Below are 27,231 nucleotides of genomic sequence, written 5' to 3' on the forward strand. Positions count from 1 at the left end.
GACTTCCGGCCCGGAGGCTGAGGGAGTTTGTGGAGTCTCGAGTGCTGGTATCCGGTGAGTTGTCCGCATCCTTGTGGCTGGCGGGATTAGCGGCTGGGCCCTGCGACGGCCGAGGAGCCCCTCCCCGCTGGGAGTCTTCTCCGAGGCGTTTGGGTCCGGCCCCGATGGGCATCTCCGTGGGACAGGCAGCCTCCCTCAGGCCGGGCGTCCCCAGACGCGCCGCGGTCGCCGTGCCCCGCTCCCACCGCGCGGATCACCCCGAGCCTGAGCGCCGGCGCCCCGGGACCCCCTGGCCTTGACCCTGCTCATCTCGTCCCTGTCTCGCCCACTCCCTACTCATCCACAGTGCCTGACCCTGGCACCGAGTGCGTTCTGAGTACTCAATAAATAGTTACTAAGTGAAAAACCTATCAACCTGGCTCCCCATCCTCATGCTGCATTTTTTTCCGAGTGTTTGGGCCATCGCTAGAGTGAAGTAAAATTTTCAGAGAACAGCATTTTAAAATTTAACGATGAGTGGGAGGTAAGGGGTCAAAAGGGGTCAAGAGGGGTGCAGGTTCCGCCTTCTGCATGAAGTTAGAAGAGCTTTTATTATTCTTCAGCCAGGTAAGGCACAGGATGAACATAATGAAGGCAAGGGGTGCAGGTTCTAGTCCTGGCCTTGCTGCCTAGGAGTTGTGCTGTGTGATGCTTTAGACAAGATACTTCATCGCTCTCAGTTTTTTTGGCTAAAAAGCAGTGCTAACAATAATAATGCCCTTGATTTCTCTATCTGTAGAAGCACTGAAATGTAAAGAGAATTTAAGTGAAGGCAGTTCAAGTTGTTTGAGAAACGGGAACCCAAATCCATTTTTAAAATATAAAAAAAATTCTTTAATTTTTAAAAAACATTTACCATCTTAACCATTTTTAAATGTACAGCTCAGTAGTCCTGAGTATGTTCATATTGTTGTGCATGCTGGGTCTATTTTAATACCACATGGTGAGGGTGTATCAGCCCCTGTAGAAAATGTAAATTACGATCTGCTTTAATCTGTGTTTTAAGTAGTTAAAAACCAACACAAACTCATTAAAAAAAGACTGCCTTCGCCAGTGCAGTGGCTCACACCTGTAATCCCAGCACTTTGGGAGGCCAAGGTGGGAGGATCATTTGAGCACAGGAGTTTGAGACCAGCCTGGGCAACATAGTGAAACCCCACCTCTACAAAAAATACAAAAGTTAGCCTCTATTTAAAATTATTTTTAAGGTCGGGCATGGTGGCTTATACTTGTAATCCTAACACTTTGGGAGGTTAAGGTGGGAGGATTGCTTGAGTTCAGGAGTTTGAGACCATCCTGGCAACAGAGTGAGACTCCATCTCTAAAGATAAAGAAATAAAATTATTTTTAAAAGTTATTTATTGTTTAATTTTAAATTATATAAAAGTATTTTTAAAATTAACTCTTAAAAAAATAAAATATTGCCTTACATAAACTGGCCTTGGAGATCCAAACATGTTGTCAAGACTTGAGTATATTGTCCTCTTGTAAACAGGCTCACTCCTGTGATGGAAGAGTGGAGTAGAGAGTGGGACATAGTTGCAGACAACTCTGGTCTTACATTTGCCCAATTTAGCAATTCCCAGAAAATTAAGAGCTTTCCCTACCTCTCATGTAAAATCTGCGAAAATTTTGATAGGCTTAGCTGTGTGTCATATGCCCACTTCTGGGGAAGTGGGTATTGTAATTAATATCCCCACCAGAACCAATGAGAGGGACTTTTTCTTTTTTTGAGACAGAGTCTCACTCTTGTTGCCCAGTCTGGAGTGCACCACTCTTGTGTGCTGAGTGCGATTTTGGGTGGGAGCCACAGAGGAGTCCCTGGTCTGGGTGGGGCCATCTGGTCGTCAGAAAGCAGAGGCCTGAAAAGACATCTCAAAAGGCCAATCTTAGGTTCTACAATCGTGATGTTATTTAATTGGGAAGTTGCAAATCTTGTGAACTCTGGATAATCATTTCATTATGCCTACACCTTAGCAGAATTCAGGCCCCTCTCATCCTCCTAACCTAGTGGTCTTTAATTAGTTTTACAAAGGCAGTTTAGTTTTGGGAAGGGTTATTATCATTCAAACTATAAACTAAATTTCTCCCAAAGCTAGCTTGGCCCACGCCCAGGAATGACCAAGGGCAGTTTGGAGGTTAAAAGCAAGATGGAGTTGGTTAGATCCTGTCTCTTTTAGTGTCATAATCTTCTCACTGTTAATGGTTTTTTCAAAGGCAGTTTCACTATTTCTAGTGTTTTGGATCCTTGGTGTAGATTTGTGGAAGGAGTAAAGGAAAGGGATAGAAAGTAAATCACAAGAACCAGAGTGAAGGAATGTCTGATAGGTTTATACTGTCTTTTTCCATCGTCTTCAGACATCCTTGAAAGTTGAGCCCTTTTTTTCAGCTGTGAGTCTCTGCACATGTCTGACACTCTCATGTCCCACGGATTACAGAAAGACATTCCTTGCAGGAGAACATGGCTTCCCAGTGATGTGGGAAAGATGGACTCTGATCTCCAGGGTAGAAGTGGCAACCAGAGTAAGCCAGTTCGTTGAAGCAAATGGCTGCAGTGAAGAGTACCGAGGCACACCCATCCTCAAACAAGGATCCCACACAGGGCCAGAAATCAGCCCTCCAGGGTAACAGCCCTGACTCCGAGGCCTCCCGTCAGCGCTTCAGGCAGTTTTGCTACCAGGAGGTAACTGGCCCCCATGAAGCTTTTAGCAAACTCTGGGAACTCTGTTGTCAGTGGCTGAGGCCGAAGACCCACTCGAAAGAGGAAATCCTGGAGCTGCTGGTTTTGGAGCAGTTTCTGACTATCTTGCCAGAGGAGATCCAGACCTGGGTGAGGGAGCAGCATCCAGAAAACGGCGAGGAAGCTGTGGCTCTGGTTGAGGATGTACAGAGAGCTCCTGGACAACAGGTGAGAAAAGGAAGTCGGAACTTTGTGGTTTTGGTTATGAAGTTGTTGGGGAATCCAGTCACTGGAGAGGTGCTTGGTTGAGAAACACACAGTAGCCCTCTGCTGCCCACAGGTCTTGGCTATCTTGGGTTGGTCCTATGCCCTTAAAATCGGGAAGAATTTCTCATCTGTGGATACAGCTGCTAGACATTCATATATTTAGTAATGTTTGAAATCCCTAATTAAAGTGGTAAAAACACTCAGAAAAATTCTCGAAAACAAGGCCAGGGAAAGGACAACTCTCCTTCATTCAGGGGATGGAGGAAAACTAGAGATGCTAGTGAATGAAAATCTAGTTTAATGCCAGGAGCTTCTTTGAGGGCAGAGTGACATGTGTTGTACACTCAACAAAATTATATTAGAGCCAGGCCTTGCCCTGGTTCTTGCTGCCGGGATTAAGCGTTCAGTTTGGGACACTGATGGATTCATAAAATATCCTCTTACGGTCAGGACTAGGCCTGAGATCTGATCAGTGTAACCAGCTTATATCTTCTTGGAGCGGGGAGGTGGGAAAGGCACAGGAAGAGGAAAAGTAACACGCCAGCTTCGGTTGTGGAAGAGTTGGTACGAGGAAGGCAACTGAAATTGAGTAAGTCTGGGAGAGGCCTAGAGTAATGGAGGGCACAGGTCAGAGGAACGTTGGTCAGCCTGAGTGGGTCTGTGATCAGAGCAGGAAGCAGCTCGCTGGGTGCCAGTCTGCATGGCTGGAATGGGAAGGACCTAGGCAGCAGATATGCTTGTGTTTCCCAGTGAGGAGGTAGGGATGTGCACGGGCTGTGGGAAGAGGAACGGGTGAAGGGGGATGTAGATGAAATTTGGTAGGATTGAAGAGTTAGTACTTTTGACTTAATTTAGAGAGGGGAAGAGCAGCCTGATGGTGATGCATCAGGGAAGAAGTTGAGGAAATTAGTCTGAAATCTGTGGGATTGGGACTCTTATTCCTAAGTAAGATTGAATGGAGAGGTGCAGTAGCACTTGTATGAAGGTAGAGCTTGGAGAACTGAACTACTGTAAATAGACTGGGAATCCCAGTATATCAAAAGTCATCCTAGCCCAGTTCCCCTTCCATCACTCTGTTTGATGGTCTCTCCTCTTCGTATCCTTAACCATGTCAGAATCACCCTTAGGTTTATTTATTTATTTTTTGACACGGTCTTTGTCTGTCACTTAGGCTGGTGTGCAGTGGCATGAATGCGGCTCACTGCAGTCTCAACCTCCTGGGTTCAAGTGATCCTCTTGCCTCAGCCCCCCAAGTAGCTGGGACTACAGGTGCACGCCACCATGCCCAACTAATTTTTGTTTTTTATTACAGATGAGGTTTTGCCATGTTGCTCAGGCTGGTCTTGACCTTCTGAGCTCAGGCAGTCCACCCACCTCAGCCACCCAAAGTGTTGGGAATACAGGTGTGAACCCTTGTGCCCGGCCCACACTCTTAATATAAAAGAAAACAGTGCAGGAGTGTATAGGTTAAACACCTATTTGAAACCTAATTTATTAGTCCATTCTTACACTGCTATAAGGACATACCCGAGACTGGATAATTTATAAAAGAAGAGGTTTAATTGACTCACAGTTCTGCATGGCTGGGGAGGCCTCAGGAAACTTACAGTCATGGCGGAAGGGGAAGCAAACACATCCTTCTTCACATGGCAGCAGGAAAGAGAAGAATGACAACTGAGTGAAGGGGGAAGCCGTGAGAACTTACTATCACTAGAACAGCATGGAGGAAACTGCCCCCATGATCCAATTACGTCCCACTGGGTCCCTCCCATGACACGTGGGGATTATGGGAACTACAATTGAAGATGAGATTTGGGTGGGGACACAGCCAAACCGTATCACCTATCATGAAAGTGAAGGAGAGAGCAAGAAGTGGAGGTGGGTAGTAGTAATGGAGGTTGATATAATTTCTCAGGACCCCACTTGCCTCTCAGTACCTCTCTTCATTCCCTTTAAAAGTGTTTGTTATAAGCATGGGACTTAAAGAATGAAGATGGCTCTGAAAGACAAAAGTTGATTTTCAGTGACTGTGATATTGGGGATTTTACAGTGAACAGGACAGGCACGGCCCCTGGCGTGCTGGAGCCCGCAGTCCATGGGGGAAACAGACAATCATAAATCAAAAGTAAACCATAAAGATCATTTCAGATGAGTGCTTGGAAGGAAATGAGCAGAGTGATGTGATAACTGGAGTGTTGGGAGATAGGTTGTGAGGCAGGGCCTCTCTGAGTGACACTGAAGGAGAAGAAGGAACCAGTTGTCCCAAGAGCTGGGAGGAGAGTACTCCAGACAGAGGGCACAGCACATACCAAGAGCCTAAGGTGGGAAAAGACTGGGCAGGTTTGAGAGGAAGAAGGGAGGGCTTGTGGCTGGAGCTCAGAGACTGGGGAAGAGTACCGTGAGAGAAAGGGAGGAGGCAGGGCAGAATGATGCTGGGCCTTTTAGGCTGCGAAGAGGAGTTTGGATTTTATTCTGTGTGCAGTGGGAAGCCACTGAAGAGTGTTGTTACTACGGAGGGACAGGACTCTAGATTTTAAAAAGATCACACTGGATTCCATGTAGAGAGAATGGATTGGAGGGTCCAGCAGTAGAGAGGATGCAGACAGCAGATAGTATCCTGGACCCTGATGGAGCCATAAGGTGAAGAGAGAGGACCAATGCGAGGTCTCTTTTGAAGACAGAACTGATACTGGATTTGGGGGGCAGAGGAAATGGCCTAGTGCTGAAGTCATGGGGGTTTGCTAAAGTGAAAGCTGACATTCTCTCTTCTAACAAATATATTTCAGTTTTTAACAGTTCTGGTGTGTCAGGCTCTATGCTAGGTGCTGTCATATAAATAACCTTAACCACTTCAGAGAGTTTTTTTTTGTTTTTGAGACAGAGTCTTGCTGTGTTGTCCACGCTGGAGTGCAGGGGCGTGATCTTGGATCACTGCAACCTCTGCCTCCTGGGTTCAAGTGATTCTCCTGCCTCAGCCTCCCAAGTAGCTGGGGTTACAGATTCACACCACTATGCCCAGCTAATGTTTGTATTTTTAGTAGAGACGAGGTTTCACCATGTTGCCAGGCTGGTCTTGAACTCCTGACCTCACATGATCTGCCTGCCTCGGCCCCCCAAAGTGCTGGGATTACAGGCGTAAGCTACTGTACCCTCAAAGACCTAATTCTATTAATTTTTATTTTATTACAGCAGCAATACAGTGGCTCCTAGATGTTTCTCTTCTGCTTCCTTATGTTACACATTATTTTTTAACACCACTCTTAGGAGTTGTAAAGTCCAGCTTAGGCAGGAATTTGTAGTGATGGATAATGGGGTCTGTTCTCAGGTCCCAGATTCTGAGAAGGACTTGAAAGTACTCGTGGAGGAGATGGCCTCTTTGGGAGCAACCAGAGAAACACTGAGATCCCAATGGAAACAGGAGGTTCAGCCAGAGGAACCGACTTTTAGGGGATCACAGAGCTCACACCAAAGACCAGGGGAACAGTCAGAAGGTAAGCAGAAGCCTCTGTCCTCACCTGAGGCAGGTGAGAAACAATCATTTACTGGAAACAAAGGTCTGAACTGGGTCCACCGAAGGGTTCCAGACTAAATGCCTTTGAAATATATCCAAAAACCAGCAGGGCGTGGTGGCTCACGCCTGTAATCCCAGTACCTTGGAAGACCAGACAGGCGGATCACCTGAGGTCAGGAGTTTGAGACCAGCCTTGCTAACATCATGAAACCCTGTTTTTACTAAAAATACAAAAAATTAGCTGGGCATGGTAATCCCAGCTACTCGGGAAGCTGAGGCAGGAGAATTGCTTGAACCCAGGAGGTGGAGGTTGCAGTGAGCCAAGATCGTGCCACTGTATTCCTGTCTGGGCTGTTTCAAAAAAAAAAAAAAAAAAAAAAATATATATATATATATATATATATATATATATCTCCATATCCAAAAGCAAGATTACAAATTTCAGTTGAGGGTAATAGCACTTAAAGTAGGAACAGAGATTATGTGTTAGCATAATTCTTTTTTATTACAATTCTGTTACTAAAGAATCAGGCGTCATTAAAGGTGAACATGGTTACCTTCACCTTCTGCACAGCAGTTTTTCATATACTTGAAGACATTAAATCCCCTTCCCCATCCAACTTAATCTTTTCCAGAATACATTTTATTATTTTTGCCTTTCTTCCAGAGCTCTATTTTTTGTTTTTACTTGTCTTAATTTTTTTAGAAAACTTTTTTTGTTTCTTTGTTTTCTGAGAAGGAGTCTTGCTCTGTCACCCAGGCTGGAGTGCAGTGGCACGATCTTGGCTCACTGCAAGTTCTGCCTCCCAGGTTCACGCCATTCTCCTGCCTCAGCCTCCTGAGTAGCTGGGACTAAAGCACCCGCCACCATGCCCAGCTAATTTTTTGTATTTTTAGTAGAGATGGGGTTTCACCATGTTAGCCAGGATGGTCTCGATCTCCTCACCTCGTGATCCGCCTGCCTCGGCCTCCCAAAGTGCTGGGATTACAGGCATGAGCCACCATGCCCAGCCTTAGAAAACTTTTTTAACTAAAAAAATTATCTTGGCTGGGTGCGATGGCTCATGCCTGTAACCTCAGCACTTTCGGAGGCTGACGGGAAGACAGCTTGAGCCTAGGAGTTCGAGACCAACCTGGGCAACATAACAAGATCCTGTCTCTACCAAAAAAAAAAAAATTTTTTTAAATTGAGGTGAAGTTCACATAACATAAAATTAACCATTTCAAAGTGAACAATTCAGTTATGCTTAGTACATTCACAGTGTTATGCAGCCATCACCTCTGTCTAGTTTCAAAACATTTTTATCATCCCGAAAAGGAAACCCTGTACCCATTAAACAGTTGCTCCCCATTCTGTTTCCATGGATTTACCTGTTCTGGACATTTCATGTAAGTTGAATCACATGTATTATGTGACCTTTTGTGTCTGCCTTCTTTCACTTTTCATGTTTTGAGCATGTATCAGTACTTTGTTCCTTTTGATGGCTGAATAATATTCCATTGCATGGATATTCCAAGGGTCTATATTTTTATAAGTCTTTTTCCATGAAGTAATTTGGCTAGATACTTGCTGCCTTTTCTGTTTAATTGAAAGCTGCCATTACAGGTTGCTAGGTAAGTTTTTTTAAGAGACAGGGTCTTGCTCTGTGGCCCAGGCTGGAGTGCAGTGGTGCCATCATAGTTCACTGCTGCCTCAAACTGCTGGGTTCAAGCAGTCCTCCTGCCTCAGCCTCCCAAAGTGCTGGGAATACAGGCATGTGCCACCACACCCAGCCTGAAAAACACTGTGTCTTGATGATGTTTAAGTTGGCAAACCTGTGTTGATAAACTGGAAAATTGTCTAAGAGATTTTAGTTTTGTTTTTTTTTTTTTGTTTTTTTTTTTTTGTTTTTTTTGAGATGGAGTTTCACTCTTGTCACCCAGGCTGGAGTGTAGTGGCATGATCTCGGCTCACTGCAATCTCTGCCTCCTGGGTTCAAGTGATCCTCTTGCCTCAGCCTCCTGAGTAGCTGGGATTACAGGTGCCTGCCACCACGCCTGGCTAATTTTTTGTATTTTTAGTAGAGACAGGGTTTCGCCATGTTCGGCAGGCTGGTCTCGAACTCCTGACCTCAGGTGATCTGCCCGCCTCAGCCTCCCAAAGTGCTGGGATTACAGGTGTGAGCCACCGCGCCCAGCCAATTTTAGTTTTTTTTTAAGCAAAGTAAATACTCTTGTCAACATCTTTATAAACTTTGCCACTTAGCATTTATTTCCTTTTAATCCTTGGGAACACCTGTGTTCTGTGTGTGTGATTTCCAAGGCTTTGGGACAGCAGGGGGCTGTGAGTAAAGAGAAGCAGGACTTGCTGCCTTCCAGGATAGCCTCCCTCTGCTTCCCAGGCCCATGGGCCACTCACAGATCTGGAGTGTTGTCACCTCCCCAAGGGTCACATACCTCTGAGTTGCCACTGAAGTTCCATTAGTAAGTCGTAAACATGATTCATTTTATTTGTACATTTTTTTAAATTTTCCTATATTTTTAAGCAATGTCACAGTCATATTTGTACAATTCTTGAAGTTGGAGACTTGAGAAAAAATGTATTATCTTGGTCTGAAAAATATAAAAGGTTTCTGTTACTGTGGTATTTTAGAGTACTGTGGTTATCTTTGGGTGGCAGGGCTATGGAGAGATTTTTGTTTTCCCACTATGATTGTCTTTTTTCCCTGACATGTATATTTTTCTTTAAAATGAAAGAAAGGAAAAAGCTTTTATGCCAAGAGGAATCTCATGAAAGGAACTTCTCAACTCACAGAGGCCATGAGCTCTGGCAGTGGTTCTCAAACTTGAGTTTGCCTCAGACTCATTCGGAGGTGGGAGAGTGATAATACAGAGTCCTAGGCCCCACCTCCAGAATTTCTGATTCAGATCTGAGGTGGAGCCCCAGAATTTGTGTTTCTGATGGGTTGCCAGGGGCTGCTGATGCGGCTGGCCCAGGAGCCCACTTTGAGAGCTTCTGCTCTGTGCTGTTGTGTGGAAGCCGCCCTCTAATAGGGGCTGTTTTTTCCCCCAGCCTGGCTTGCTCCTCAGGCTCCCAGGAACCTGCCTCAAAACACAGGTCTCCACGACCAGGAGACAGGTGCTGTGGTCTGGACAGCTGGGTCCCAGGTGAGCTGTGGTTGATGCCTTCTGTCTCCTGAGTACCCACTCTCACCCCAAAACCCTCTTCATTTCCAAAGACATGAGAAAGATTCTGTGTGGTCCATGGGGCTTCTGGGGTCATTTTGATTCTGTCCATTCTGACATCATCACATGGCTCAGAACCTGTCCCACTGGGAGCTGACCTCCCCTGCCTTTGCCTTGCCCCCGATCTGACAACTGTGATCCTGTCTCTGCCCCCACCCCAGGCTAGAGTGGTGCTATTTTATCGGTAGCAGCAGCTCCAGTGTTGTTACAGGGACCAGCCACGTGTGACAACAGAGCTGTATCCCTCTGTCAGCAAGAATGGATGTGCCCAGGCCCTGCACAAAGGGCCCTCTACAGGGGTGCCACGCAGAGGAAGGACAGACACGTCTCTCTGGGTAAGGATCCATCTTCCCCCCAGGTCCAGGTGGATGTGTTCAGTTGTTCAGAGAGGCTGAAAGGACTTGAGAGGGAGGGAGACAGAGGGAATGGGGAGACTGTTGGGTGGAGGGAAAGGAGGAAGTAAATGGGGAACCAGAGCAGGCAAGAGAGACACAGGCAGAGATCAAAAGAAAGGGGCAGCATGTGTGACCGGCAGTCAAGAACATGGGAGATGAAGGGTGACAGGGTGGAGAAGCAAAATGTGATAGCGAGACAGAGTCAGAACAAGCAGTCCAGAGCCGGAGCCAGACAGGTGGCCACCAGGAGCACACATGTGCTCATGCACACAGGTAGCAGTAGTCGCTCCCGAGTTTCTCCAGTGGCAGAGGAGATTAACAAATAAAACCACCCAACCGGGACAGTCTACTATGCCCAGGCCTTCCGGGAGGAACCAGGCCCTTTCCCAGCGTCTCAGGACACTTGGGGAAGGTTCTGCCAAGCAGACCGCTCTCTTGCCTTTCTGAAATCAGTTCTGTCCCATCTGGGCCAAATGCCTCCTCCTCAGAGCAGCCTCCCTGACCATCCAGATTCAGAAACAGACACTGTGCAGCTCACTGGGCCTAGATGTCTCCTCTGCTGCTTCACATGCAGGGTTCTCCTGGCTAAGCCCAGGGTGGGAGGGACTACACAAGGCTGTGAACACAGGCCCTGTGACACTGCCCCTGCCTCACTCTACAATGTTGCCCTCCCCAGTGGTGTGTGGTTTTTCCCTGCTCTGCCCCTGCGATCCCTCCCCTCCTTTGCCAGGAACTCCAGGTTTCCTGGCTTCAGCATGTGCCATTTCTTGCTTCTTCTTCAGGCTTTTGCACCTTATCTTTGTCCAGTTGCAGGAGAGTATAGTGTCTGTTTGAACTCTGTATTGAGATTTGTATTACTAAGTATATATGGATAATACAATAAGGTGAGATATAAATATTTTTGTACTTGTGATTTTTAACTTATTAGGTGACATTCGCATGACATAAAATTAACCACTGTAAAGTGAACAATTCTTTGGCATCTAGCACTTTCAGAGTGTTGTATAATTACCACCACGTCCAGTTCCAGAACCTGTCCATCACTCCAGAGTAAGATCCCACAACCATCCAGCAGTTTCTCCCCGTCCTCCCCCTGCAAGCCCCTGGCAGACACCAGTCTTCATTCTGTCTCTATGGATTGAGCTATTCTGAATATTTCATGTAATGGTACCTGTAATTTTAACTGCTACAACATTAGGCTTATTGAATGACGGCTTGTAGTCCCCACACACTTTTGGTTTCTTGTCAACCATTCAGGATCCTTTAAAATTAGAGGTAAGAGTTGAGACAGAATGTGAGAGGACAAGTCATTCTTTCCACAAATATTAACTTAGTGCCTACAGTATCTCAGACCTAGTTCTAGGTCGTTAGGGATACAACAGTGAACAAACAGATAAAGATTCCCGCCCTGTGGGAAGAGACAGACCATAGCATAATCAGTAAGCGGCAGAAGATGTTAGAGGGCAATAAGCGCGATGGGAGAGAAGCAGCACCAGAGCAGAGTGATGGGAGTGCCAGGGCAGAGGTTGGTTTGCAGTTTTCAGTTTGGGCCCTCATTGAGAAAATGACATTTGAAAAGACTTGCCGAAGGAGGAGGGATGAGCCATGCAGCCATATCCTACATGGAGGAAGAGTGTAAGACAGACGCAATGACTTGGACTGGAGCGAGGTGGGCATGCCAGTTCACTGGCACAGAGTACACCCATGAGTAATGAGAAAACGAGCTCAGAAAGCCAGGTCAAATGAGTGCTGCCAGCTGAGACTGAGAGGGAGCAATTAGAAACTTTTATAACAATTTGACACTGCTGCACTATTCGGTTGCATTTTTATTGTATTTTACAAAAGAAATAAGCACAAGACTCCTGTCCTTCATAGATAATTTGAGAAGTACTAATATAGGATCGTGAGGCCCTACATGAAGGACTTTTTTCTTCTGAGTGAAATGGGGGAGACTTGTGCAGTTCTGGGCAGAGGAGTAAGTTTTAAAAGGACCACTTTGAGTATTTCACTTTATTTGGCACTTAACTCTACGTAAACATTTATTTGTGTCTCTTTTTGCTAGAGACTTCTATAGGACTGTGACCTCCTTGAAGGCAGAGTTCATGTAATATTTATATTTCTCAGAAACTGGCATTGTAGGCACTCAGTGTTAGTTACATTGAATAACAAAGGAGGGGACTCCCTCTGGCTGTTGGGTTGAAAGTAGACCGTAGAAGGTCCAGAGTGGAAGCAAGAAGACCAGATAGGCTATGGCAGTGATCCAGGCATGAGGTGATGGTGGCTCAGCGTGGAGTAGAGGGGGTGACAAGAAGAGGCTGGTGCCCTTCAGAGCATCATGACCAGATGTTGGAATGCACTTGCTGGGACAGCTCTAGTCAAATCGGTCCTCATGAACTGGCCCAGATGGGCAGGTGTGTGTGGTGAGGGTTCTTTACTAGCCAGTGATCCTGAACTGCTCTTCTCAGGTGTTTACTACTCATTCTTACCTTGGTGTGTTAACTTCTGTCATTTAGTTTCCTGTATCTACAAGGATGACAAGACATATAAACAGATAGAGATGGGCCGGATGAGGAGGTATTCCTGTATCAGGGAGGGAACAGGCAGATATATCCTTACAACCAGCTCCTCTGTCCCCTGAATCTTTGCTTTCCTTGAGTATCACCTTTCACTGTGTCCTCTTATGTGGCCGCCATCAGGAAGTCCCACAACTGTCAAGGCAGGCAAGCCACTACCCTTATTGCCAGCCACCTCTCCAGGAGAAATGAGTAGGATTGAGGATAATTAAAGATAAATTAAAAAGGCAGCTTTAGTAAATAACCCTACAAGTCCTTCTCAGTGGAGGGAATATCTTTTGTATTATACTAAAAGTTTTCATGTTTTAGACAAAAAGCCACAGTGAGATTTCTTCCTAGAAATAACAATAGCCAGCTGTAGCACAGTTTGAGAAACCAGGATGTAACTTCTTTTTTTTTTATATACTTTAAGTTTTAGAGTACATGTGCACAACATGTAGGTTAGTTACGTATGTATACATGTGCCATGTTGGTGTGCTGCACCCAGTAACTCATCATTTAACATTAGGTATATCTCCAAATGCTATCCCTCCCCCCTCTCCTCACCCCACAACAGTTCCCGGAGTGTGATGTTCCCCTTCCTGTGTCCATATGTTCTCACTGTTCAATTCCCACCTATGAGTGAGAACATGCGGTGTTTGGTTTTTTGTCCTTGTGATAGTTTGCTGAGAATGATGGTTTCCAGCTTCATCCATGTCCCTACAAAGGACATGAACTCATCAGTTTTTATGGTTGCATAGTATTCCATGGTGTATATGTGCCACATTTTCTTAATCCAGTCTATCATTGTTGGACATTTGGCTTGGTTCCAAGTCTTTGCTGTTGTGAATGAATAGTGCTGCAATAAACATACATATGCATGTGTCTTTATAGCAGCATGATTTATAATCCTTTGGGTGTATACCCAGTAATGGGATTGCTGGGTTAAATGGTATTTCTAGTTCTAGATCCCTGAGGAATCGCCACACTGACTTCCACAATGGTTGAACTAGTTTACAGTCCCACCAACAGTGTAAAAGTGTTCTGTTTCTCCACATCCTCTCTGGCACCTGTTGTTTCCTGACTTTTTAATGATCACCATTCTAACTGGTGTGAGATGGTATCTCATTGTGGTTTTGATTTGGCATTTCTCTGATGGCCAGTGATGATGAGCATTTTTTCATGTGTCTTTTGGCTGCATAAATGTCATCTTTTGAGAAGTGTCTGTTCATATCCTTTGCCCACTTTTTGATGGGGTTGTTTTTTTCTTGTAAATTTGTTGGAGTTCATTGTAGATTCTGGATATTAGCCCTTTGTCAGATGAGTAGATTGCAAAAATTTTCTCCCATTCTGTAGGTTGCCTGTTCACTCTGATGGTAGTTTCTTTTGCTGTGCAGAAGCTCCTTGGTTTAATTAGATCCCATTTGTCAATTTTGGCTTTTGTTGCCATTGCTTTTGGTGTTTTAGACATGAAGTCCTTGCCCATGCCTATGTCCTGAATGGTAGTCCCTAGGTTTTCTTCTATGGTTTTTATGGTTTTAGGTCTTAACGTTTAAGTCTTTAATCCATCTTGAATTAATTTTTGTGTAAGGTGTAAGGAAGGGATCCAGTTTCAGCTTTCTACATATGGCTAGCCAGTTTTCCCAGCACCATTTATTAAATAGGGAATCCTTTTCCCATTTCTTGTTTTGTCAGGTTTGTCAAAGATCGGATGGTTGTAGATATGCAGCATTATTTCTGAGGGCTTTGTTCTGTTCCATTGGTCTATATCTCTATTATTGTACCAGTACCATGCTGTTTTGGTTACTGTAGGCTTGTCGTATAGTTTGAAGTCAGGTAGCATGATGCCTCCAGCTTTGTTCTTTTGGCTTAGGATTGACTTGGCAATGCGGGCTCTTTTTTGGTTCCGTATAAACTTTAAAGTAGTTTTTTCCAATTCTGTGAAGAAAGTCATTGGTAGCTTGATGGGGATAGCATTGAATCTATAAATTACCTTCGGCAGTATGGCCATTTTCATGATATTGATTCTTCCTACCCATGAGCATAGAATTCTCTCTCTGTCATCAGGCTGGAGTGCAGTGGCACAATCTCAGCTCACTACAACCTCTGCCTCCTGGGTTCAAGTGATTCTTCTTCCTCAGCCTCCTGAGTAGCTGAGACTACAGGCGCACGGCACTACACCCAGCTATTTTTTTTTGTATTTTTAGTAGAGATGGGATTTCATCATGTTGGCCAGGATGGTCTCAATCTCTTGACCTCGTGATCTGCCCGCCTTGGCCTCCCAAAGTACTGGGATTACAGGTGTGAGCCACCGCGCCCAGCCTAGGATGTAACTTTTTAAGCTGCCAAAACCGCGCACTGCAGTATGTACAGTCCTCCATGATCTAACTGACAGATCTGATTGACCTATTCTTTGTCCCCCAGCAACAGGTGTGCCCTGGGGCTATGAAGAGACCAAGACACTCCTGGCTATTCTTAGTAGTTCTCAATTTTATGGAAAACTCCAGACCTGTCAGCAGAACAGCCAGATCTACAGGGCCATGGCGGAAGGACTCTGGGAGCAGGGTTTTCTGCGGACCCCAGAACAGTGTCGCACCAAGTTCAAAAGCCTACCGTTGAGTTACCGCAAAGTGAGGAGAGGCCGTGTGCCCGAGCCTTGTATCTTTTATGAGGAAATGGATGCTCTTTCAAGCTCCTGGGCCTCTGCACCTCCTATGGCAAGCGATGCTGTTCCTGGCCAAGAAGGAAGTGATATTGAGGCTAGAGAGCTGAATCACCAGAATGGGGAACCCACGGAGGTAGAAGATGGCACTGTGGGTGGTGCAGACAGGGATGAAAAGGACTTCAGGAATCCTGGCCAGGAAGTCAGGAAACTTGACCTGCCAGTGCTGTTCCCAAACAGATTTGGTAAGACTCCCTTGGCGCTGATGGTCAAAGGATGGCAAAGTCCACTTTAGAGGCCATTAGCCTAGTCATTGAGTAGGAGCTGTCACTGATCCTGGCATCATCATCATCTTGATGTGTGACCCTATCCAAGTTTTGGTTTTCATGGAGTTAAAAGATTATTTTCCTTGCATTTCACAGCCCTGATTTTGCATTTGCCAACCTCTTTCAACTAAGTTCATGTCATCTTTTCCCATGGAGTTTCACTATGCATTGTCAGACTGCTGATTAGGCCTCCAGACCAGGTCCATCTTCTCCCTCCTCCTCTAGCATGGCCTTGCCTTTCACAGCCTGAGCCTATGCTAGCTGGGTACTTAGCACCTTGCTTTCTTCCTGTTTGAGCTGGCCAAGCCCAGGGTTGCCTTTTGTTATTCTGCTGCTAGAAGTTAGAACATTCAAGAATTGAGGGTACACATATAAACAGACTGGCAGATGACATAGAGCTTAATGTCTTGCCTCAGTTTGTCATTGTGTCAGAACATCCGAAAAAAGATAGGAGAAAAGTTGGAGTTTAGGGCATAATTTTCCTGTAATAATTTGGAGCTCAAAAATATTACAATTAGAAAATAAAAAGCTATTAATTAGCAGGAGACTTAATCACATGAAGAATTTCAATTAGATATTTCTTCTATGTAGTATAGTTATAACTTTGCATTCCATTGCTTTCCTTCTCTATAGTCCATTGTATTTCTGTGGGTTTTTTTTTTCAGGTTTTGAGATCAAGAATGAGATTAAAAAAGAAAATCTAAAATGGGATGATTCAGAGGAAGTAGAAATAAACAAGGCTTTACAGAGAAAGTCCAGTGTAGTTTATTGGCACTCTGAGCTACAAAAAGGCTTGGAGAGTGAGCCAACATCAAGAAGGCAATGTAGAAATTCTCCAGGGGAGAGTGAGGAGAAAACTGCATCCCAGGAGAAGATGAGTCACCAGAGTTTTTGTGCCAGGGACAAAGCCTGTACACATATCCTCTGTGGGAAAAACTGCTTTCAGAGTGTGCACTCTCCCCACAAGCCAGCCCTTGAACTGGAAAAAGTATCTCGATGTCCCGAATGTGGGAAAACCTTTAGCCGAAGTTCTTATCTTGTTCGGCATCAGAGAATCCACACAGGCGAGAAGCCTCACAAGTGCAGTGAGTGCGGGAAAGGCTTTAGTGAGCGTTCCAACCTCACTGCCCACCTACGAACTCACACAGGGGAGAGGCCCTATCAGTGTGGGCAATGTGGGAAAAGCTTCAACCAGAGCTCCAGCCTCATTGTCCACCAGAGGACCCATACGGGGGAGAAGCCTTACCAGTGCATTGTCTGCGGAAAGAGATTCAACAACAGTTCCCAGTTCAGTGCTCACCGGCGCGTCCACACTGGGGAGAGCCCATACAAGTGTGCAGAGTGTGGGAAAAGCTTCAACAATAACTCCCACTTCAGTGCCCACCGAAAAACCCACACTGGTGAAAAGCCTTACAGGTGTTCTCACTGTGAGACAGGCTTCACTAAGAGCTCTGCCCTCACCCGTCATCAGACGGTACACATGAAAGCAGTACTCTCATCACAGGAAGGAAGAGATGTGTTATCAGTGTGTAGGAAGACTGTCAGATTAAGTTCCTCAGGTCAGCATGTATGAGCTTTCTTCTGCTGTGGAGAGATTTCGCCAGTCCCTGACTTTGCAACAGACCTACTGACTACTGGATCTTAAGACCCATGTCTAGGACCAGGAGTCAGCATAAGGACGCTGACCTCTCCTGGCTGTGCCTGTGACTACAGAGTCCTATCTTCCTGTGACTTAAAGTTTTGATGGAGAGAAAGCTGTAGGATCCATAAATTCTACCAGGAAACCAGGGTCTTCCTGTTCCTAGCACTGAGAATGGGCACCCAGTGGTCCGAGAACACTTTCTGGGCTAACATAGTCCTCACACAGGGCTGAGAAAGAAAGTTTCTCCTTTCCTGGGAAGCACATGTAAAAGTTAAGGGCCTGAATCTCTTCTAAACCAATAATTGACCTCTAGGCACCCACCATAATACTGCTACCTTCAGGGCAGACGACACTACTCTTTGTAACCCAGCCACCACCAAAAAGCGAACAGAAAGAAGGAAGGAGGGTTAAGCCACTGGATAATACTGAATCTTTTTCCCTAAGTGACTTAACCTTAGAGCAAGCGTAACATCCAGGTTAATTTTTTATAAGATTTCTCCTTTTATTATTGCCCTCATCATAGTTGCCGATTGTCTCTTAAAGTAAGTGGTTTATAGACATTACTATTTCTGATAATAATTTACAAACTACTATAAACAAATTTATAAACATTACTAATTTCTGATGAAAATAAAGTTGTTTCTCCCTCCACTTCCTTGGCCTTTGGTTGTAATTTTCTCCATCAGAAACTATACTCATGCAGAAGCCTGCAGGGTCCTGAAAATGATGTATATAAATGTAGAGTCTGTTTCAGGGCAGTAGGACATGCAGAGAAGGAATAGGGGTAGGAAATGGAGAAGAGGAAATGAATTGGGTTGGGAAGGGTTTGTGCCATCATGAGAGGGAAGATCATAGAAACAAGGGAAAAACAAGGTTCACCAAGAGATTCTGACTCCTGAAGACTTTAGCAGATGAGAATGGTAGGTGAAAGGAAGGATGGATATGAGAAACACTAGGAACCAAACTTAAAATTCATCTATGATGAGTCACAGATAGTTAAACTTTTATGAAATTGCCATGGATAAAAAGTGGTAGAAGATAGGTACATTTGTCTATGGTTGTTGGCTGGTGCACACAAGGTAGTAGGACATTTTCTAAGGTATGGTGAAAAACAAGCATCATGGTCTCTTGAGCTTTTTGAAAAGTTAAGCATTTGCCCTGAGAATACTTGCCAGCAGCACTTGGAGCTGCAGTGTTTACCCTGAGATAACTTTGCCACAAAATAGCTTGCTTTTATTATTTTTTGAGACAGGGTCTCTCTCTGTCACCCAGACTGGAGTGCAGTGGTGTGATCTCAGGTCACTGCAACCTCTGCATTCCAGATTAAAGCAATTCTCGAGCCTCAGCCTCCTAAGTAGCTGTGACTACAGGCCTGCAACACCATGCCCGACTAACAGGGTTTCGCCATGTTGACCAGGCTGGTCTTGAACTGGCCTCAAGTGATCCTCCTGCCTCAGCCTCCCAAAGTGTTGGGATTACAGGTGTGAGACACTGCTCCTGGCCATCTCGCTTTTATTATTTTCGCATTGCTCTAGTATATCAACTTTGGAAACAAAAGACATCAATTTACAGCATTTAGTAGTGGTATTTCCTTTTACGAAATACAGTAATTTTCGATCGCTGAAAATGTCAAATCCTAGAAAACATAGCATTCTTACATATGATGTTAACATCATTCTCTAACAGTTGTAGGCCAAAGATCTATTTGATGAATCTGATTTTTCTGAAAGAATTCTGATGATTCAGGCAGTTCTAATGTTCTTTCTGTTTAGAAATAACTCCAAGAACAGTTTTTATATTTTATTTTCACACTGAAAATCAGTCACATTTGCTTCACCCTCAGAGAGCATGTTTATATGAAATTAAATGAGTGCTGGCAGTGAGCTTCACTTTTTTTCTAAGTGAGAAAAGTTAAATATGAGCAAAGGAGAATGTGCTTTCTACCTCAAAGCCAGAAGAAAATGAGAATTTAAGGGGACGAAGGAGAAGCAAAGGCAGAGGAGGAGAATATACTTTTGTTTCTTTATTGAGCTCTGCCTGGGCCACTGCTTCTCTCTGCATTCGCTGTCCTTGACCATGCCCCTAAGGAGAAGCTCTGCAGGACAGCTCCGAAAGTCACATATTTCACAGCCTCTGCTCAACTCAGAAAAAAACATCTTCAAAGGGCCTCGACAAAGAGGTGGGCTGGAATGTAACCTATTTGGGACACCATGACTTCATTGGTGATTCATGGTGGAGAAGGGGAGACAGGAGTGGACTAATTACTGATGGGCTTTGGATTATCAGAGAAGGTGGTTGGATAAATGAGGAGAGCCAGTGCAAGTCAAAGGAAGAGATAAGGAAATTGAGACACTTTTGTGGCCTCACTAGTAGGCTCCTCCCATTCCTGGGCCTACCGTGACCAGGTAAATGGGGGTACAACTGTTGAACTCCTTGCATGTTTAGGTTGCCTCTGCCCTCCAGGCTGCTTTGTCCTCTAGTTGGCTGGGCAGAAAAATGAAAACAAGTACCTTTAGAGTTTCCAATCCATGCCTGTCAGCCACTCTAGATGACCTGAAGTAGACAGGTAAGGGTTGGGAGAATCCATTCATTTATTCCGGAAACATGTGATTGCCTATATGAGGTACTGGAGCCAAATATAAAGCAGTGAACAGGGCCAGGGGTGGTGGCTCACACCTGTCATCCCAGCACTTTGGGAGGCTGAGGCAGGTGAATTGCTTGAGCTCAGGAGTTTGAGACCAGCCTGGGCAACATGGCAAAGCCCCATCTCTACAAAAAAATATTAAAAAATAGCCTGGAGTGGTGGTACGTGCTTGCAGCTATTCAAGAGGCTGAGGTGGGAGGATGGCTTGAGCCCAGGAGGCAGAGGTTACAGTAAGCCAAGATCACGCCATTGCACTCCAGCGTGCAAGATGCCCCACGTTAAGGGGGGGAAAAAAAAGCAGTGAACAAAGCTTCTTCCAGAGGCAGCCTCATTGGACTCTTCAGAGGTATCAGCACCAGTCAGGCAACACTGCCCAGCTCCCAACCCCCAGCACCCTCGCCAAATCCAAGTCCCAGCTCTGCGGGGCCTCTCTTCCAAGCTTCCAAGTTCTGGTAAACCTAACCCTTTCTCTATCCAGACCCCATGTGTGGTAGCTGTTTCCTACCGTTACTGTCTCTGTCACTGTAGTTTTCCCTTTACACTTTTTTTCAATTCTACCACACCCACTTTACAAATTCTTTACATTAAGTCCCCTCTTTGAAACATCAAGAATGGTTTCTGTTTTCCTGACTAGAGTTTATTATCACATGTGATGCTAAGAGTTTGGATTTTATGATAAGTATAATGGGAAGCCACAATAATTAGGCAGGGAATCACACAATTCTCTTATTCTGGCTGCTGTGTGGAGAATAGGTCAGAAGGGCTAAAAGTGCTAGCAAGGGGCCAGGCATGGTGGCTCATGCCTGTAATCCCAGCACTTGGGGAGGCTGAGGCGGGCGGATCATGAGGTCAGGAGATCGAGACCACCCTGGCTAACACGGTGAAACCCGTCTCTACTAAAAATACAAAAAATTAGCCGGGTGTGGTGGCAGGTGCCTGTAGTCCCAGCTACTTGGGAGGCTGAGGCAGAAGAATGACGTGAACCCGGGAGGCAGAGCTTGCGGTGAGCCGAGATCGGGCCACTATACTCCAGCCTGGGCAACAGAGTGAGACTCCATCTCAAAAAAAAAAAAGTACTAGCAAAGAGACCAGGTAAGACTTTCTTAGCTCTCAGGTCTAGAGTTGTCTAGTCTAGTGCTGGCAGTGGATACAGAAAAAAGTGGATGGGATTTGTACATTTTGGGTGCATAGTCAACATAATGTAGTGGTGATTAGTTATGGAGGTGAAGGAGAGAGTTCTCATCTATGTCTATTCTAGGGCTTTCCTATCATTATCTGGGTCAATGGGTGAAACTCAAATAAGTGGAGGTCAGAGAAGGAAAAGTAATTCACAGAAAGAAGGGAGAGATACAACCCCAGATGGAAAGCAGGCCCTCTCAGTGGTATCTTTGAGAGGGAGGGTAGATTATCATCCCTCTTCTAGAAATGGAAATACATTTTAGAGGGAGGAAGGATGGGCACACAACAGTCTTGTGGCTCAATCCACAGTAAAGGCAGAATTATAATCCAGGTTTCTCAGGGCGCAGAGGGCTCTCTTCTTACCAAGTCTTTTATGTAACTCTTCTAGGAGAGAATGTTTACTACCACTTAGCTTTTGGGCTGGGTCTTGGGGGCTAGAAGTCCAGCCAGGTTGGCTCCTCAGTGTCCTCTGGTCCATTTCTTCATGGAGGGCTTTGGCACATGGCTGCTGCTCTCCTTGTGACGTTCATCTGGAGACACTTCAACTTGCTGTGACACAGCTCTGGATGTGCAAATAACCCAGCTCATCACGCTGCACAGCTATTGTTTTGGGCACCTTGCATTATCAGTAACAGATTAGGTATTTTCACTAAACTGCTGTTTATCAAGGATGGTGAGGAAGGTCTTTGTTTCTTCAGCACCCTAGTGCATACCTTCCACCGGGAGGGCACACTCAGAATGACAGCTCAGGGCTGTTTCTCTCAGTCAATTGACCACAGGCCCTCACCATTTGACTTTCCATTGCTTAACAAGCCCAATACCACAGTAACAACTTGAGAATGTATTTCAGCTAGGTTGTACAAAAGGCAACACCCCAAGTCTACAGATTTCCTCTTATGTCTAATATTACCCTCCAGGATTGGTGCAGCCCTTCAGAGGCCCATTAAAAAACCAGGTCATTCCCTAGTAAGTTACACAGTGGGCTTTACACTGTTTCCATACCTCCTTCCCTCACTGAAACATTTTAACTAGTTGATATAATTTTTTTTCAATTGACACTATTCCTTTTTTCCAAAGATTCCTAACCAGTCCCTGTAGACTGGATCAATCGTCTCGCTACAACCCAGAGAAGTTGGGCAGAGCCTACAAGCCATCACTGGTCCACAGTTCTACCATGGCTCCTCAGCTGACAGTGGCTGTTAGACGGTCAGAGCCAAACAAGAGCTGGTCGCCTCATTCTCCTTTCCTCTTGCTACCTCTCTGCTGCTTCTCTTGTGAGTTCAGTCTGGGAACAGCCCAGCACTTCTGGGATCCTGGCACAAAAACGCACCCGTTTCATAGCTCACTTCATCACAGGCAGAATCCTTGGCTCCTCGCAGTCCTAGAAATAGACTCAACCGTAACTTGGTTTCTGGGTAGAGACCAAGAGAAGGACTGAGTGTTCTTCACTTACAGAGAATATGGGACTCTAGCAAGTGGCCCCACCGTTCCCCATGGTAGTCAGCCTGAAAGCTGTGAACTTGGTGTTGACCTGTGTGGCATCTGGAGGAAGCTGTGCTCCTGCGCAGCTCAGTCACTACCCTTACAGTTGGCTGTTCCAGGGGCAAATGTGGAGTTTTTCATAGATTTAAGATTTCTGGAGATTTGTAAGTGAAGTCTTGGTTTCCTGGTAGCCCCAGTTCATACCTGCTCTCCGAGGGCAGGTGACTTGCACAGTGACTAAGTGAACGAGCTGGACATTTTTCCCTCATCTGTAATTTCTCTTTTTAAATGAGGATTCCTAGATGCCACCACCAGAGATTCTGATTTGTCAGTCTGGGGCAGTTTTCCAAGTGCTTCTGTGTGCTGATGCCTGTTTGAGAGACATGAACCCCTTTCTTAGAGATAGAGGACACTGGGGCCTAAGGTCAGTATCAGACAACGAATGAACCTCCAGCTCTGCAGATTCCACGAAAAAGTGTTAGGATGGTGCCGTAGTGAGGGCTTTGGAGTGAGACAAACCAGGTTTAACTTCTAATTTTGTTATAACCTATTGCTGTGTGTCCTTGGATACTTATGTAAGTAAGTACACAAGTACTTAACCTTTCTGAGCCCAGCCTCTTCATCTTACAGTCAGTGATGACAATGTCTACCTCTCAGAGGGGTTTAACGGGTTAAGTGCTTTCATGTGTGGAAGCCATTTACATGTAACCTATCACACTGTAAAAGCTTTATATATGCCAGCTATTACTGGATATGTCTTGAGTTTTACCAGGCAGGATAAACAAGCGCCAAACAACCTCAAACAGGCATTACTGATGGCTACATCTACAACTCCCCCAACACCATATTCTTCAGTCGGTCAGTGAGTTCATTTGTTCATTAAATACAGTATGATAAAACTGATATTTATTTTGCCCAGGTATGTTTATAATGTGCCAAGCAAAGAGAGATATGGAAGACCTGGTCACTGCTCCAAGGGAGAGGAGCTAGATTTTGAACATAGGTCAAATCAATTGCAAAACCTGTCGTTACTTCCATTTCACTTTCACTCAGTTTTTACAGTCTAAAGGTAGAAAAGGCGAAAAGAGACCCATTTAAAAAGAAAGAGCTAGGCGTGATGGCTCAAGCCTGTAATCCCACCACTTTGGGAGGCCAAGGCAGGCAGATCACCTGGGGTCAGGTTCGAGACCAGCCTGGTCAAGATGGTGAAACCCCATCTCTACTAAAAATACAAAAATTAGCTGGGCTTGTTGGCGTGCGCCTGTAATTCCAGCTACTCAGGACGCTAAGGCAGGAGAATCACTTGAATCTGGGAGGCGGAGGTTGCGGTTAGCTGAGATCACGCCACTGCACTCCAGCCTGGGGACAGAGTAAGAGTCTGTCAGAAAGAAAGGAAAGGAAGGGAGGAAGGGAGGACGGAAGGGAGGGAGGGAGGAAGGGAGGAAGGAAAAGAGGGAGGGGAAGGGAGGAAGGAAAAGAGGGAGGGGAAGCAAGGAAGGAAAGAAGGAAGGAAGGAGGAAAGGGAGGGAGGGAGGGGAAGGAAGGAAAGAGGGAGGGAGGGAGGGAGGGAAGGAAGGAAGGAAGGAAGGAAGGAAAAAAGAAAAGGGCAGAGAGAAGGAAGGAAGGAAGGAAGGAAGGAAGGAAGGAATGAGAGATCTCACTTGTTACCCAGCCCCACTTACCTACCATCAAGGTAGTGTCTGTTGGAATCCCCAGTTTTTTTTGTTTTTTTTCTTTTACAAGTCAAGACTTTAGACCCAGGCACAGGAGATGGTGACATAAATTGACATGTCAGAAGTAGAATTCATACCCCCAAGCACCAGCAGAGAGCTTTATGGGGCTGGCCAAGCACACAGTGGGGCTTCACCTGTTCGTCCACACCTTCCCTTTGCCCTCTCACCTTGGCTCTTAGCCTTTGTTGAATACCTGGGCTCTGGACCATGTCAGCTCTACTGTCATTCTTTCTCAATGGCTAAGCCACCTGACATCTCCACATGGGATCTTCTAGTCCTCTGGTATTAACAGTATCTTTTGATTCAGGCCCACTCTGTCCAGACTAAACTAACCCCTATAAACCTGTTCAGAAAACTTGCTTATCAGTCCAAATTAAAATCAGGTTCTCTTCCTTGGGTGCCAATAGGTCACCATGAATGTCCCAAGTGTCTGAGGAGTAATGAAGAAACCACAGTTGATTGTTGCCGGGCAAGGGCTGACCAAGATAGACAAGAAGTCCCTCTGCAGAACCCTGTTTTAACTCCAGCTTCATGCCAAACTGCTCAACTACCTTTGCTGCTAGAAGTGGTTGAAGGACTCAGTGGAAAGTAATTCCATGAAATTAGGACATCCTACCCCCAAATAAGCCTTTAACAGAAGTCCTCTCCCACAAGTGTGCAGCTGCTGTCACTACATAAGACCTGGAATTGAGGACTGCTGTCTGCCTCTCTCTGGTCACCCTGCCTACCTTGAGGATCTGTAAGTAGTGAAAAGTCTGAAACTTTCACAATGTGGCTGTGGTGGTCTCACCCACCCCAATGGTGAGACCACCCCCGAGGAACCCAGGCAGCCAGATCCCCTGCTGGTTTCTTCTTTTGGGGCCTCTGGTGGCTGCTGGGCACAGTAGCTAAGTTAATGGAGAAACCCAAAGAGTTCTGTGCAAAACACCAAAACATGACCCTTCTAGGGGCTATCATGGAATATGGGCCTTTCTGAAGGGAGGACTGGAGGACATGACAAAGCTTAGATAAGGAACTGAGATGTCTCAGTCTGGCAGCTGCACCACCATTTCACCTGCTTCTTTCTCCCAATTCTGGTCATGACAGAACTGTATGGTCATGTCTGTGATGTCACAGGCACTGATGAGCTCTCATCCCTGGATTCTTCCCCTTCCAGCCTGAGACGCTTTTGTGTCTCACCATTTCTTGGAGTCACTGGGTTCCTCTATAAGGCCTTATGGTCTGAATGGTCCTGAGTATGAGCTCTGGCTCTTCTCTTGGGAAAGTCCCTGAGGAAGGGGGCTTCATTGGCTCTAATAGGGGCTTGGCAACTCCCCCCATAATCCCAGAGAAGAAAAACCCTCTCACTGACACCCTACCTCACCCCTTCAGAAATCCCTGTATGGGCTCAGAGAGCAGAGATATGGTAACAGAGATTCCTGAAAGCCAGAGCTAAACACTTGAACGTGGAGCGGGGCAGGTGCAGCTGAGCAGAACAGAATTAGAAGAGCAGTCAGACATTCATGTGGCCAAGAAGCACGTGAAAAAATACTTGTCACTAATCATAAGAGAAATGCAAATCAAAATCCCAATGAGATACCATCTCACAGCAGTCAGAATGGCTATTACTAAAATGTCAAAAAATAACAGATGCTGGTGAGGATGCAGAGAAAAGGGAATGCTTATACACTGCTGGTGAGAATGTAAATTAGCTCAGCCACTGTGGAAATCAGTTTGGAGATTTCTCAAAGAACTTAGAGCTACCATTCAACCCAGCAATCCCATTACTGGGCATACAGCCAAAGGAATAATCGTTCTACCAAAAAGACACATGCACACATATGTTCAATGCAGCGCTATACACAATAACAAAGACATGGAATCAATCTAGATGCCCATCGATGGTGAAGTAGATAAAGAAAATGTCATACATATACACCATGGGATACTACACCGCCATAAAAAAGAATTAAATCATGTCCTTTGCACCAACATGGATGGAGCTGGAGGCCATTATTTTAAGCAAATTAACACTGGAAGAGAAACCCAAATACCACGTGTTCTCACTTGTAACCGGGAGCTTACAAACACACACGGATACAAACAGGGGAACAACAGACCCTGGGGCCTACTAGAGGGGAGAGAGTGGGAGGAGGGTGAGGACTGAAAAACTACCTATTGGGTACTATGCTCATTACCTGGGTGACAAAATAATCTGTAAACCAAACCCCCTCGACATGGAATTTACCCGTGTAACAAACCTGCACATTTACCCCTGAACCTAAAATAAAAGCTGGAAAGAGGAAAAAAAAAAAAAAAAAAAAAAAAGAGCAGTCAAGGTCTCAGCACCACAGCTGCCAGGGACATAGAGCACATCAGGGTCCTGTTGGCTTAGGGCAGTGCAGGAAGGTCTGTGGCTGCTCCCACCCCAGATCCACAGCTCTGTCACACTGTGCAGCATAGTACCCAGCCCCAAGCTGGTCCCACTTTGGCCCCCTCCCTCTCTCTCTTTTTTTTTTTTTTTTTTGAGATTGAGTCTCACTCTCACCCAGGCTGGAGTATAGCGGTGCGATCTCGGCTCACTGCAACTCCGCCTCCCGGGTTCAAGCGATTCTCCTGCCTCAGCCTCCTGAGTAGCTGGGATTACAGGCATGCGCCACCCACACCAGGCTAATTTTTGTATTTTCAGTAGAGACAGGGTTTCACCATGTTGGTCAGGCTGGTCTCAAACTCCTGACCCCATGATCCACCTGCCTGGGCCTCCCAAAGTGCTGGGATTACAGGCGTAAGCCACCGCGCCTGGCCTCTGGCCGTCTCTCGAGCAGAAAGCCAGCTGTATTCATCTGTTTGGGGGAGAGGTGTGATTCAGACACTGAGGACTTAACTAAAGTGCCCACACCTTGCTGGGCATTGCA

At 45.6% G+C, this 27,231-nt stretch overlaps 1 protein-coding gene across 2 annotated transcripts; it reads left to right on the plus strand.

Annotated features, from left to right (window-relative positions):
• Window positions 1-10: 10 nt before the first annotated feature.
• On the plus strand, window positions 11-17,950 carry ZSCAN32 (zinc finger and SCAN domain containing 32). Of its 2 annotated transcripts, XM_030799200.1 has the most exons (6): window positions 2,236-2,947; window positions 6,312-6,477; window positions 9,550-9,644; window positions 9,934-10,057; window positions 15,094-15,576; window positions 16,323-17,950. In XM_030799200.1, exons 1-6 carry the CDS (start codon window positions 2,585-2,587, stop codon window positions 17,228-17,230), a joined length of 2,139 nt encoding a protein of 712 aa, XP_030655060.1. In that variant the 5' UTR covers window positions 2,236-2,584; the 3' UTR covers window positions 17,231-17,950. The 2 variants fall into 2 exon arrangements, with proteins under 2 accessions (XP_012352726.1, XP_030655060.1); XM_012497272.2 differs by lacking the exons at window positions 2,236-2,947; window positions 6,312-6,477; window positions 9,550-9,644; window positions 9,934-10,057 and adding an exon at window positions 11-54.
• Window positions 17,951-27,231: the final 9,281 nt, after the last annotated feature.

Source organism: Nomascus leucogenys, chromosome 18 (assembly GCF_006542625.1).
Source record: "Nomascus leucogenys isolate Asia chromosome 18, Asia_NLE_v1, whole genome shotgun sequence".
NCBI lineage: Eukaryota > Metazoa > Chordata > Mammalia > Primates > Hylobatidae > Nomascus > Nomascus leucogenys.

Coding starts and splice junctions, on each gene's coding strand:
- ZSCAN32 (XM_030799200.1), top strand. CDS start 2,585: ATGGCTGCAGTGAAGAGTACCGAGGCACACCCATCCTCAAACAAGGAT. Junction 2,948..6,311: donor AGAGAGCTCCTGGACAACAG/GTGAGAAAAGGA, acceptor GTCTGTTCTCAG/GTCCCAGATTCTGAGAAGGA. Junction 10,058..15,093: donor GGACAGACACGTCTCTCTGG/GTAAGGATCCAT, acceptor TTTGTCCCCCAG/CAACAGGTGTGCCCTGGGGC.